The sequence below is a fragment of the Oncorhynchus clarkii genome, chromosome 26, assembly GCF_045791955.1.
Source record: "Oncorhynchus clarkii lewisi isolate Uvic-CL-2024 chromosome 26, UVic_Ocla_1.0, whole genome shotgun sequence".
Classification (NCBI taxonomy): Eukaryota; Metazoa; Chordata; class Actinopteri; order Salmoniformes; family Salmonidae; genus Oncorhynchus; species Oncorhynchus clarkii.
This window is the reverse complement of record NC_092172.1, coordinates 35110116-35124876: the sequence shown is the minus strand read 5'-3', so window position 1 is coordinate 35124876 and position 14761 is coordinate 35110116. Positions and strand designations below refer to the sequence as shown.

Below are 14761 nucleotides of genomic sequence, written 5' to 3'. Positions count from 1 at the left end.
ACTCTACCTGCACCATGCATTACTACAGCTACCTCCCTGATCCCAACCTCAACTCTACCTGCACCATACATTACTACAGCTACCTCCCTGATCCCAACCTCAACTCTACCTGCACCATACATTACTACAGCTACCTCCCTGATCCCAACCTCAACTCTACCTGCACCATACATTACTACAGCTACCTCCCTGATCCCAACCTCAACTCTACCTGCACCATACATTATTACAGCTACCTCCCTGATCCCAACTCTACCTCCTGGACGTCAACACATGCACCATACATTACTACAGCTACCTCCCTGATCCCAACCTCAACTCTACCTGCACCATGCATTACTACAGCTACCTCCCTGATCCCAACCTCAACTCTACCTGCACCATGCATTACTACAGCTACCTCCCTGATCCCAACCTCAACTCTACCTGCACCATACATTACTACAGCTACCTCCCTGATCCCAACCTCAACTCTACCTGCACCATGCATTACTACAGCTACCTCCCTGATCCCAACCTCAACTCTACCTGCACCATACATTACTACAGCTACCTCCCTGATCCCAACTCTACCTCCTGGACGTCAACACATGCACCATACATTACTACAGCTACCTCCCTGATCCCAACCTCAACTCTACCTGCAACATACACGTCCAACAAAGGATTCTATGTATTGCATTCTGCTATAGGGCTGAAGCTATAGTCGCCATAGCAACATTCCTAAGTCCTTATTAGCTTCCTCTTCATATCATGAACACAAATCTGTGTCTCAAATGGCACCCCCTTCCCTATTTAATGCACTCATTTGGGCAGGAAGCCAGTCAAAAGTAGTGCACTGCATAGGGAAGAGAGTGCCATTTGGGACACAACTGCTCAGAGTTGACCATCTATCCTGGAGCTGACTTCCACTATATGTGAATGTAAGGCTGGGGGAAACATTATTCAGGGTCAATTTAATCTCAAACATGCTTTACATTACATTTCAGCAGAGTCACACAGCAGAGTATTTGAGCGCGTTCCTGTGTGTGTATGTTCTGTGTCCATGTTTGTGTGCACGTTCTTGTGTGTGTGTCTACATAGCTGTGGTGTTAGCTGATGTCAACTCGTGACACCAGTGTTTGAGGAAGTGATTATTTAGTCAGTATCTCTCTTGTCTTAGAGCAGCACTAAAATGTGTTTCCTGATATCAGAAATATTTGGGAGTGATTGTTGCCCCATGAACAGTAAATACGACAGCGGCCTGTAGTATTTCACAGAGATAATCAACCCTCAAGCACTGTGTGTGTGTGTGTGTGTGTGTGTGTGTGTGTGTGTGTGTGGTTAGCCTTAAGGGTAAACAATACATCAACGGATGCGGTCACTGTTGAGAAATCAACTGAAACTCATTACGCAGCCAAACCCTTGAAGAGCTCTGTGTGTGTGTGTGTGTGTGTGTGTGTGTGTGTGTGTGTGTGTGTGTGTGTGTGTGTGTGTGTGTGTGCAGGATTGCTGTACCTCTGTATACGAGTGTGTGTGTACAGAGTATCTATGTCTGCAGTGTGTTCCATACTGTACATGTCACAGTCCTGTCAGTGAGGAGCCTAAGGAGACTCCTAGACTCCTATCAACACAGCAGGAAACCACAAGGCCCTGTACTACACAATACTACAGGAGGACACCACAACCACAAGGCCCTGTACTACACAATACTACAGGAGGACACTACAACCACAAGGCCCTGTACTACACAATACTACAGGAGGACACCACAACCACAAGGCCCTGTACTACACAATACTACTGGTCAGAGGTAGAGCACTATGGGCCCTGGTCAGAGGTAGTGCACTATGGGCCCTGGTCAAAGGTACAGCACTATGGGCCCTGGTCAGAAGTAGAGCACTATGGGCCCTGGTCAGAAGTAGAGCACTATGGGCCCTGGTCAGAGGTAGAGCACTATGGGCCCTGGTTAGAGGTAGTGCACTATGGGCCCTGGTCAGAGGTAGAGCACCACACAGGGAATAGGGTACCATTTGGGACACATCCTGTGTTGTTGTGCTGTGAGAATGGCCTGGTTTCATTTAGTCCGTAATGTGAGCATTAAGTGAGTGAAACAAATGAACAATCAACCAAACAAATGTTTTCTCCCAGTGCAAGGGCAATCTTTTGTTGTCCCTATTGACTAAATAGTGCCATCTATCCCAGTTATAACCAAAAGCTCAGCCTGAGTGTGTGTGACAGGTGAAGGGTCAAAAGTGACAGATGATGGGCCAAAGGTTAGGGATAAGAGGTTTGTGGTTCAGAGGGTGTGTGTGTGTGCGAGCATGTTGGAGAGAATCGGTTCTAGCCAAGCTCAGCACAGAATGACTGATCTACAAATCGTCAGGCATCCTAACTTCAACTTGAGAATATATTTAAACTAGTCTCCCATTGACGTCAATGAATGACTAAGAGAAAATGTGACTTCAGTGAAAGACATGATTCACCCCTATGTGAAGAAGATTAGCCCATCTGTGCCGTGCCTTCCTCAGGCTCACTGTCTTGTGAAGTTACACTGAGTCTGGCTGAGTGTGCGATTGGATTTGATAGCCAATAGTTACACCAATCCTTATATGTCCATGACGGGTAGAGCAAGTGCACACTTCAGGAGAAGGGAGGAGAATTGGGATACAGCATCTATATAGGGGGGGACAGTCGCGCAGCGCTAATAGGTCAATAGGTCAGGGTTTAGAGGTCAAGGGTCAGGGGGAAAGGTGAGAGGTTACCGTGAGGGGAAGTCGGTCATGAAAAGCTCTGGGACCAGCTCCTGAAGGGGCACAGGCTGGTTGGTGTGCTGGGGACACACTATGTACTCCTGGCCCATGGCAGCGATCACACAGTCCTCCATGTTGAACAAGTGCCCTCCTCTTCCTCCGCCTTTTTCTCTGCCTAGCGGTGGGATAATCAGACCAAAAGATAAAGTTGACTTCAGAGTGCAAACTCTGTTTAACAGCAGTCCCATTATAAAAACAATATTATAGGTTGATTTCAAATGAAATCACATTTTATTGGTCACATACACATGGGTTAGCAGATGTTATTGCGAGTGTAGTGAAATGCTTATGCTTCTAGTTCCGTGCAGAAATATCTAACATGTAATCTAACGATTCCACAACAACTAGCTAATACACACAAATCTAAGTAAAGGAATGGAATAAGAATATATACATTTAAATATATGGATGAGCAATGACAGAGTGGCATAGGCAAGATGCAATAGAAGGTATCAAATACACTGTATACATATGAGATGAGCATGGTAAGATATGTAAACATCATTAAAGTGGCATTATTAAAGTGACAAGTAGTGATGGCTGTTTAACAGTCTAATGGCCTTGAGATAGAAGCTGTTTTTCAGTCTCTCTGTCCCAGCTTTGATGCCCCCGTACTGACCTCGCCTTCTGGATGGTAGTGGGGTGAACAGGCAGTGATGGGTGATTGTTGTCCTTGATTATCTTTTTGGCCTTCCTGTGATATCGGGTGCTGTAGGTGTCCTGGAGGGCAGGTAGTTTGCCCCCGGGGATGCGTTGTGCAGACTGCACCTCCCTCTGGAGAGCCTTGTGGTTGTGGGCGGTGCAGTTGCCATGTGCCGCCTTCATCACACTGTGTGGGTGGACCATTTCAGTTTGAGTAAATTAAAGCTTTCCACCTTTTCCACTGCTGTCCCATCGATGTGGACAGGGGGTTGCTCCCTCTGCTGTTTCCTGAAGTCAACGGTCATCTCCTTTGTTTTGTTGACATTGAGTGAGAGGTTGTTTTCCTGACACAACACTCTGAGTGCCCTCACCTCGTCCCTGTAGGCTGTCTCATCATTGTTGGTATTCAAGCCTACTACTGTTGTGTCGTCTGCAAACTTGATTGAGTTGGAGGCGTGCAAGGCCAGGCAGTCATGGGTGAACAAGGAATACAGGAGGGGGCTGAGCACACACCCTTGTCCCAGTGTTGAGGATCAGTGAAGTGTAGATGTTGTTTCCTACCTTCACCACTTGGGGGGGCGGCCCGTCAGGAAGTCCAGGACCCAAATGCACAGGGAGGGGTTGAGACCCAGGGCTTCAAGCTTAATGATGAGCTTGGAGGGTACTATGGTGTTGAATGCTGAGCTATAGTCAATGAACAGCATTCTTACATAGGTATTCCTCTTGTCCAGATGGGTTAGGGCAGTGTGATGGCGATTGTATCGTCTGTGGACCTATTGAAGTGGGTCTACGGTGACAGGTAAGGTGGAGGTGATATGATCCTTGACTAGTCTCTCAAAGCACTTCATGATGACAGAAGTGAGTTTAGTTTCCGTTACCTTTGCCTTCCTGAGTACAGGAACAATGGTGGCCATCTTGAAGCATGTGGGGACAGCAGACGGGGATAGGGAGAGATTGAATATGTCTGTAAACACACTAGCCAGCTGGTCTGTGCATGCTCTGAGTATGCAGCTAGGGATGCTGTCTGGGCCGGCAGCCCTGCGAGGGTTAACACGTTTAAATGTCTGACGTCGGTCACGGAGAAGGAAAGCCCACAGTCCTTGGTAGCGGGTCGCGTCGGTGGCACTGTATTATCCTCAAAGTGGGCAAAGGTGGTGTTTAATTTTACTGGAAGCAAGACATCGGTGTCCTTAACGTGGCTGGTTTTCCTTTTGTAGTCCGTGATTGTCTGTAGACCCTGCCACATACGTCTCATGTCTGATTGTCTGTAGACCCTGCCACATACGTCTCATGTCTGAGCCGTTGAATTGCGACTCAACTTTGTCTCTATACTGACATTTCGCTTGAATGATTGCCTTGCGGAGGGAATAACTACACTTTTTGTATTTGACTATATTCCTAGTCACCTTTCCATGGTTAAATGCGGTGGTTCGCGCTTTCAGTTTTGCGCGAGTGCCGCCATCTCTCCACGGTTTCTGGTTAGGGTAGGTATTAATAGTCACAGTATGCCACTACCGCACCTTATAAACTCACTCACCGAATCAGCGTATACGTCGATATTATTCTCTGAGGCTACCAGGAACATATCCCAGTCTGCGGATTCTGATTGGTCAGACCAGCGTTGAATAGTTCTTAGCGCGGGTACATCCTGTTTGAGTTTCTGACTATAGGACGGCAGGAGAAAATGGAGTCGTGGTCAAATTTGTCGAAAGGAGGGCGGGGGATGGTGGGGGAGGGCCTTGTATGCATTGCGGAAGTTAGAGTAGCAGTGATCCAGTGTTTTTCCAGCGCTAGTGCTACAGTCAATATGTTGGTAGAATTTAGGTAGCCTTGTTCTCAAATTTGCTTTGTTAAAATCCCCAGCTACAATAACTGCAGCCTCAGGATATATGGTTTCCAGTTTGCATAAAGTCCAGTGAAGTTCCTTGAGGGCTGTCGTGGTATCGGCTTGAGGGGTTATATATACGGCTGTGACAGTAAATTCTCTTGGGAGATAATACGGTCTGCATTTGATTGTAAGGAATTCTAGGTCAGGTGAACAAAAGGACTTGAGTTCCTGTATGTTGTTACAATTACACCATGAGTTGTTAATCATGAAACATACACCCTTGCCCTTCTTCCCGGAGAGATGTTTATTCCTGTCGACGCGACGCACAAGATTCCAGGTGGCTGTACTGACTCCGACAGCATATCCCGAGACAGCCATGTTTCCGTGAAACAAGAGAATGTTACAATCCCTGATGTCTCTCTGGAAAGCAACCCTTGCCCTAATTTCGTATACCTTGTTATCTAGAGACTGGACATTAGCGAGTAATATACTCGGAAGCGGTGGGTGGTGTGCGGGCGTCTGAAGTCTGACCTGAAGATCGCTCCGCCTACCTCTTCTTCGGCGGCGTTGTTTTGGGTTGGCCTCTGGAATCAGCTCAAATGCCCTGGGTGGTTCGGACAAAGGATCCACTTTGGGAAAGTCGTATTCCTGGTCGTAGTGCTGGTAAGTTGACGTCGCTCTGATATCCAATAGTTCTTCTCGGCTGTATGTAATAACACTTACGATTTTCCGGGCTAACAATGTAAGAAATAATCCATAAAAAAAAAAAACTGAAAAGTATCCTAAGGACTAGAAGCGAGGCAGCCCTCTGTCGGCGCCATCTTCTGGTCATTTATCATGCATGCTTATAACAAGTAATAACACATAAGGGTATGCTTTCACTAAAGCAAATCATTGTTTTAGTGCTTAACCTCTTTGATCTCTAGGGGCGCTATTTCATTTTTGGATAAAAAACGTTCCCGTTTTAAGCGCGATATTTTGTCACGAAAAGATGCTCGACTATGCATATTCTTGACAGTTTTTGAAAGAAAACACTCTGAAGTTTCAGAATCTGCAAAGATATTGTCTGTAAGTGCCCCAGAACTCATTCTACAGGCGAAACCAAGATGATGCATCAACCAGGAAATGAGCAGAATTTCTGAAGCTCTGTTTTCCATTGTCTCCTTATATGGCTGTGATTGCGCAAGGAATGAGCCTACACTTTCTGTCGTTCCCCCAAAGTGTTAGCAGCATTGTGACGTATTTGTAGGCATATCATTGGAAGATTGACCATAAGAGACTACATTTTCCAAGTGTCCGCCTGGTGTCCCTGCGTCGAAATTGGAGCGTAAAGCCAGGTGCAATTATTTTTCCATTTGAGAGCAAGGAGAAACCAGGCTTCCACGAAGGATATATCATTGAAGAGATATGTGGAAAAACACCTTGAGGATTGATTCTAAACCACGTTTGCCATGTTTCAGTCGATATTATGGAGTTAATTTGGAAAAAAGTTCACGTTTTGAGGGCTGAATTTTTTTTTTTTTTTTTTTTTTTTTTTTTTGGTAGCCAAATGTGATGTACAAAACGGAGCTATTTCTAATACACAAAGAATCTTTTTGGAAAAACGGAGCATCTGCTATCTAACTGAGAGTCTCCTCATTGAAAACATCAGAAGTTCTTCAAAGGTAAGTTATTTTATTTGAAGGCTTTACTTGTTTTTGTGATAGTTGCCTGCTAAATGCTAACGCTAATGCTAACGCTAATGCTAACGCAAAATGCTACACTAGCTAGCTACTGTTACACAAATGATTGTTTTCCTATGGTTGAAAAGCATATTTTGAAAATCTGAGATGACAGTGTTGTTAACAAAAGGCTAAGCTTGAGAGCTAGCATATTTATTTCATTTCATTTGCGATTTTCATGAATAGTTAACGTTGCGTTATGGTAATGAGCTTAGGTCTATAAATAGAATCCCGGATCCGGGTTTGGTCGTCGCAACAGGTTAATGTCCGCATTGATGGTGTTTAATTTAAACTTTTGCAATAGCCCCTATATATTCCATCAGAAGTTGACTGTATATTGGCCCACCCTACCTTCTCCTCCTCTTCTCCCAGCTGCAGTCCCCCTGGTTGGGGGTTCCCCCAGATCCCCAGGCCCCTTGTTCTGTCTGCTCATGGAGGAACACTGGGGACAGGGGGCGTACTGCTCAATCAATCGGGTCCCATCACTCTCACTGGCTGTCAAGGCTAAAGGAAGACAGATGACACAGAGAGATACAGAAAGTCACATGGTCTGGTGGAGTCTGGCTGTCAGGCCTACAGGAGGACAGATAACACTGAGATACAGAAATGGTCTGGTGGTGTCTGGTCTGGCGGTAGTGCAGCCCACTCCGGACTACAAACGTCCCTAGAGGTCAAACGTCAAAGCCCTGACTCCACTACTTTCCTTGCTGTCTTAACCGATTCTCATCAGTCTCCCTGTGTCATGTTATTTCTGATAATCTCTACCTTAAAATGGAATGTTTCCATGGATCCTTCTTACCTTCTGCTATGAGACTTTTTAACAGGAACATGCATTCTCAAAATGCATGCTACCGTGCTCCGAGCACGCAAGATGGAGTATGAGTCCAAATCAAAGTATACCAAACGGAGCACGGAGGACACTTCTCGAAAGCCTACTCTGTTTGTACATATTTTTAAGCATGCATCGATACAAGATTCAATGGAAAGTATGCACAGGAATATGATGAAACCACGTTAAAAAAATGACACAAAATGTATTGGAATCGATTGCACCCATTATTTGAGCTGAAGTGAGAGAAAATAAACTCAGACTTCAGAATGAAATGTTGCACACTCACATCTCATAAGTCCCCTGACTACAATATTTAATCTTGATACATTAATAAATGCATTGTGTGTTCATTTTGGCCTACACTAACCACTGTGGATGGATGGCAAGCCCATAGTAAGTCAATAGGGATAGCTACTACTGTTAAGTAGCTATGTAGATAGCCACAAAGAACAGCTAGCTACCCACGAATAATTTACATAAAACGAATGTTATGCAAGGTATATGTTATTTTTGCATGTTAAACTATCTGGTTAGCTAGATTATTACAAATCACATATACCTAGCTGATAATTCTGAAGTAAAACATTTGCTTTGGGTATATCTTGTTTGGTCTCTATTGGCATTGTCCTGGCTGAAAGAAGGTTCAGTGAATGGGGAGGTGCAGCGTGAGATAATGCAGTAGGGGGAGGTGCAGCGTGAGGTAATACAGTAGGGGGAGGTGCAGAGTGAGGTAATACAGTGGGGGAGGTGCAGCGTGAGGTAATACAGTAGGGGGAGTTGCAGCGTGAGATAATACAGTAGGGGGAGGTGCAGCGTGAGGTAATACAGTGGGGGAGGTGCAGCGTGAGATAATACAGTAGGGGGAGGTGCAGCGTGAGGTAATACAGTAAAGGGAGGTGCAGCGTGAGGTAATACAGTGGGGGAGGTGCAGCGTGAGGTAATACAGTAGCGGGAGGTGCAGCGTGAGGTAATACAGTAGGGGGAGGTGCAGCGTGAGATAATACAGTAGGGGGAGGTGCAGCGTGAGGTAATACAGTAGGGGGAGGTGCAGCGTGAGGTAATACAGTAGGGGGAGGTGCAGCGTGAGGTAATACAGTAGGGGGAGGTGCAGCATGAGGTAATACAGTAGGGGGAGGTGCAGCGTGAGGTAATACAGTAGGGGGAGGTGCAGCGTGAGGTAATACAGTAGGGGGAGGTGCAGCGTGAGGTAATACAGTAGGGGGAGGTGCAGCGTGAGGTAATACAGTAGGGGGAGGTGCAGCGTGAGGTAATACAGTAGGGGGAGGTGCAGCGTGAGGTAATACAGTAGGGGGAGGTGCAGCGTGAGGTAATACAGTAGGGGGGGGTGCAGCGTGAGGTAATACAGTAGGAGGAGGTGCAGCGTGAGGTAATACAGTAGGGGGAGGTGCAGCATGAGGTAATACAGTAGGGGGAGGTGCAGCATGAGGTAATACAGTAGGGGGAGGTGCAGCATGAGGTAATACAGTAGGGGGAGGTGCAGCGTGAGGTAATACAGTAGGGGGAGGTGCAGCGTGAGGTAATACAGTAGGGTGAGTGCTTCTCAAATTGAATGTTTTATGCGTTCTCCACACTCTTGTCCTCACAAGAACGTACTCAAGAGAACGTCCTTGGAGAATACACCTGGAGCATGAGTGTGGAGCACGGTAGTAAGCATATTGAGAAACACAGAGTTTTTACACTGCACCAAATACCCTAGTTTCGTACTCCTAACTATCCGTACACCTCTGAAGATTCATCACACCGTCGCCACTCAGATGATCTACAGCCTTTTATTTGTCAACACTCAAAAGCAGCTTTATCTCCCGACTGTTCGATAATGGGAACACGAGGTGTGAACACCTGTCAGTGGGGACCAATGGGTAACGATGTACGCTGAGAGGCGGGAAGCAAGTTCAGGGAGTGAATACATTTCATTAATAAATTAACAAAACAAGAAACACAAACAGCGCACTGACATGAAACAGGAACAATGACGACTGGGGAAGAAACCAAAGGGAGTGACATATAAAGGGCAGGTAATCAAGGAGGTGATGGAGTCCAGGTGAGTGTCATTATGCAAGTAACACTGGTGACAGGTGTGCGCCCTAACGAGCAGCCTGGTGACCTAGAGGCCGGAGAGGGAGCACACGTGACACAAAGATCCTGACTGAGTCCAGCATTCAACATGAAGTTGAAGTCATTGAAGAGGTGTTGCTTTTTGTGTAAGTACTGTGTATTTACTGTGTATTTACTGATGGTGTATGTATTGGTGCAATCAAACTTCCCCTTTATGGCAAATGATTGATGATCTTATTTTATAAAAAGAAAGAGGATACAAAGGAGTGCACTGTGCACACAGAGACAGGCGCACAGAGACAGGCGCGCAGAGAGACAGGCGCAGAGAGAGACAGGCGCAGAGAGACACAGGCGCAGAGAGAGACAGGCGCAGAGAGAGCCAGGCGCGCAGAGTCAGGCGCACACAGAGACAGGCGCAGAGAGAGACAGGCGCGCAGAGTCAGGGGCGCAGAGAGACAGGCGCAGAGTCAGGGGCGCAGAGAGACAGGCGCAGAGAGTCAGGCGCAGAGAGTCAGGCGCAGAGAGTCAGGCGCAGAGAGTCAGGCGCAGAGAGTCAGGCGCAGAGAGTCAGGCGCAGAGAGTCAGGCGCACAGAGACAGGCGCACAGAGACAGGCGCACAGAGTCAGGCGCACAGAGACAGGCGCACAGAGACAGGCGCACAGAGACAGGCGCACAGAGACAGGCGCAGAGAGACAGGCGCAGAGACAGGCGCACAGAGACAGGCGCACAGAGACAGGCGCACAGAGACAGGCGCACACCAACATAGCCTGAATCCTAATGAACTTGAGAAATAACTTTCCGTGTGTGAATACCATTTCCATTAATCTAACACGTTTGAATCCCCAGTTGGGCCTTGTGCCCATGTAAATATAGACATGCTGAATGACTCATGCATGCGAGTGTAAACAAATCCCCAATCAACGTTAATTACTCAGTCATCCAGCACCTACACTACAGAAACACAAATAATATATCATGAAATATCCCATTTAGCAAACGTTTTTATCCAAAGTGATTTACAGTCATGCACACATTTTCATACGAGTGGCCCCAGCTGAGCGGGGATCCAAAACATAAATATGAATGCACACTCACATCTCATAAGTCCCCTGACTACAATATTTAATCTTGATACATTAATAAATGCATTGTGTGTTCATTTTGGCCTACACTAACCACTGTGGATGGATGGCAAGCCCATAGTAAGTCAATAGGGCTAGCTACTACTGTTAAGTAGCTATGTAGATAGCCACAAAGAACAGCTAGCTACCCACGAATAATTTACATAAAACGAATGTTATGCAAGGTATATGTTATTTTTGCATGTTAAACTATCTGGTTAGCTAGATTATTACAAATCACATATAGCTAGCTGATAATTCTGAAGTAAAACATTTGCTTTGGGTATATCTTGTTTGGTCTCTATTGGCATTGTCCTGGCTGAAAGAAGGTTCAGTGAATGGGGAGGTGCAGCGTGAGATAATGCAGTAGGGGGAGGTGCAGAGTGAGGTAATACAGTGGGGGAGGTGCAGCGTGAGGTAATACAGTAGGGGGAGTTGCAGCGTGAGATAATACAGTAGGGGGAGGTGCAGCGTGAGGTAATACAGTGGGGGAGGTGCAGCGTGAGATAATACAGTAGGGGGAGGTGCAGCGTGAGGTAATACAGTAAAGGGAGGTGCAGCGTGAGGTAATACAGTGGGGGAGGTGCAGCGTGAGGTAATACAGTAGCGGGAGGTGCAGCGTGAGGTAATACAGTAGGGGGAGGTGCAGCGTGAGATAATACAGTAGGGGGAGGTGCAGCGTGAGGTAATACAGTAGGGGGAGGTGCAGCGTGAGGTAATACAGTAGGGGGAGGTGCAGCGTGAGGTAATACAGTAGGGGGAGGTGCAGCATGAGGTAATACAGTAGGGGGAGGTGCAGCATGAGGTAATACAGTAGGGGGAGGTGCAGCGTGAGGTAATACAGTAGGGGGAGGTGCAGCGTGAGGTAATACAGTAGGGGGAGGTGCAGCGTGAGGTAATACAGTAGGGGGAGGTGCAGCGTGAGGTAATACAGTAGGGGGGGGTGCAGCGTGAGGTAATACAGTAGGAGGAGGTGCAGCGTGAGGTAATACAGTAGGGGGAGGTGCAGCATGAGGTAATACAGTAGGGGGAGGTGCAGCATGAGGTAATACAGTAGGGGGAGGTGCAGCATGAGGTAATACAGTAGGGGGAGGTGCAGCGTGAGGTAATACAGTAGGGGGAGGTGCAGCGTGAGGTAATACAGTAGGGTGAGTGCTTCTCAAATTGAATGTTTTATGCGTTCTCCACACTCTTGTCCTCACAAGAACGTACTCAAGAGAACGTCCTTGGAGAATACACCTGGAGCATGAGTGTGGAGCACGGTAGTAAGCATATTGAGAAACACAGAGTTTTTACACTGCACCAAATACCCTAGTTTCGTACTCCTAACTATCCGTACACCTCTGAAGATTCATCACACCGTCGCCACTCAGATGATCTACAGCCTTTTATTTGTCAACACTCAAAAGCAGCTTTATCTCCCGACTGTTCGATAATGGGAACACGAGGTGTGAACACCTGTCAGTGGGGACCAATGGGTAACGATGTACGCTGAGAGGCGGGAAGCAAGTTCAGGGAGTGAATACATTTCATTAATAAATTAACAAAACAAGAAACACAAACAGCGCACTGACATGAAACAGGAACAATGACGACTGGGGAAGAAACCAAAGGGAGTGACATATAAAGGGCAGGTAATCAAGGAGGTGATGGAGTCCAGGTGAGTGTCATTATGCAAGTAACACTGGTGACAGGTGTGCGCCCTAACGAGCAGCCTGGTGACCTAGAGGCCGGAGAGGGAGCACACGTGACACAAAGATCCTGACTGAGTCCAGCATTCAACATGAAGTTGAAGTCATTGAAGAGGTGTTGCTTTTTGTGTAAGTACTGTGTATTTACTGTGTATTTACTGATGGTGTATGTATTGGTGCAATCAAACTTCCCCTTTATGGCAAATGATTGATGATCTTATTTTATAAAAAGAAAGAGGATACAAAGGAGTGCACTGTGCACACAGAGACAGGCGCACAGAGACAGGCGCGCAGAGAGACAGGCGCAGAGAGAGACAGGCGCAGAGAGACACAGGCGCAGAGAGAGACAGGCGCAGAGAGAGCCAGGCGCGCAGAGTCAGGCGCACACAGAGACAGGCGCAGAGAGAGACAGGCGCGCAGAGTCAGGGGCGCAGAGAGACAGGCGCAGAGTCAGGGGCGCAGAGAGACAGGCGCAGAGAGTCAGGCGCAGAGAGTCAGGCGCAGAGAGTCAGGCGCAGAGAGTCAGGCGCAGAGAGTCAGGCGCAGAGAGTCAGGCGCAGAGAGTCAGGCGCAGAGAGTCAGGCGCAGAGAGTCAGGCGCAGAGAGTCAGGCGCACAGAGACAGGCGCACAGAGACAGGCGCACAGAGTCAGGCGCACAGAGACAGGCGCACAGAGACAGGCGCACAGAGACAGGCGCACAGAGACAGGCGCAGAGAGACAGGCGCAGAGACAGGCGCACAGAGACAGGCGCACAGAGACAGGCGCACAGAGACAGGCGCACACCAACATAGCCTGAATCCTAATGAACTTGAGAAATAACTTTCCGTGTGTGAATACCATTTCCATTAATCTAACACGTTTGAATCCCCAGTTGGGCCTTGTGCCCATGTAAATATAGACATGCTGAATGACTCATGCATGCGAGTGTAAACAAATCCCCAATCAACGTTAATTACTCAGTCATCCAGCACCTACACTACAGAAACACAAATAATATATCATGAAATATCCCATTTAGCAAACGTTTTTATCCAAAGTGATTTACAGTCATGCACACATTTTCATACGAGTGGCCCCAGCTGAGCGGGGATCCAAAACATAAATATGAATGCACACACACAGATCACAACACACCCACCATGCTGACCAGTCTGCTAAGTGCTGTGATTTGACAGGTAATCTAGAAGCAGCATCAGGAGTTTAATGTGGACTAATGACTGAATCATCAACACTCCACTGTGTTAAAGCAGCATTAAAAAGACACAATCTGCTATTTTAATTAATATGACGATTGAGCAGCAGGAAATATGACTGACTTTGACTGTCATGCTGAGTTAGGGGAAGCAGAGAGACAGAGAGACAGAGACAACGGTCTCTATTCCTTTGAAACTTTTATGTATAACGTTTACTTTTAATTTTTTATTATTGTTTTTTAAATGTATTATCCATTTCACTTGCTTTGGCAATGTAAACATATGTTCCCTGAAACATATGTTCCCCCATATGTTCATATGTTCCCCATGCCCTTTGAATGGAAAGAGAGAGAAACCTCACCAGGGAACCACTGTTCGATGAGGGAATTGACATGGTCCGTAATGAAGGCCATGGCTGAAAAATCCCTGGTCTCTGATTGGCAAATGATCTTGATGCCCCCGCTTTTCTTCCTCTTCCAGTTGACATCAGTCGATTCCACACTGCCAAGGGATTATAATTAGGTTTATGGTCATATTTGCACTTTACACAATGCTTTTACGCTACGAAAATGTCGCCCCCAGTCTGCTTTTCAATTTAACAGAGGGCTTGAGGTTTGCAGATGACCTCAAGTTGATCTTCAAATGAAATCCTGTGCAACTGTAACAGACTTCCTGTAGGGCTGGTTTCTCAGACCCAGACAAGCCTATTCCTGGACAAAAAAATCACTTGGAGATTCTCCATTATGCTTTCTAGTCGATGACTAGTAGTTGGCTTAAAGGGGAAGTTCAGGATTTTACTACCTGATGACTACTCGGAAAGTATTCTATGGGCCAGCTAAAGTTAGCTGAAATTTGTGGTGGTG

The 14761-nt window shown here is 46.8% G+C and overlaps 1 protein-coding gene across 1 annotated transcript in view; it reads right to left on the bottom strand.

Moving 5' to 3' along the window:
* Positions 1-14761, bottom strand: part of LOC139384611 (leucine-rich repeat serine/threonine-protein kinase 1-like) — a 90923-nt gene that overhangs the window by 50954 nt on the left and 25208 nt on the right. The window contains exons 17-19 of the mRNA XM_071129431.1: positions 14260-14399; positions 7335-7487; positions 2745-2907 (exon numbers count right to left, since the gene is read on the bottom strand). Of these exons, the coding sequence (XP_070985532.1) occupies positions 2745-2907; positions 7335-7487; positions 14260-14399 (456 nt within the window). The remainder of the gene's footprint in view (positions 1-2744; positions 2908-7334; positions 7488-14259; positions 14400-14761) is intronic.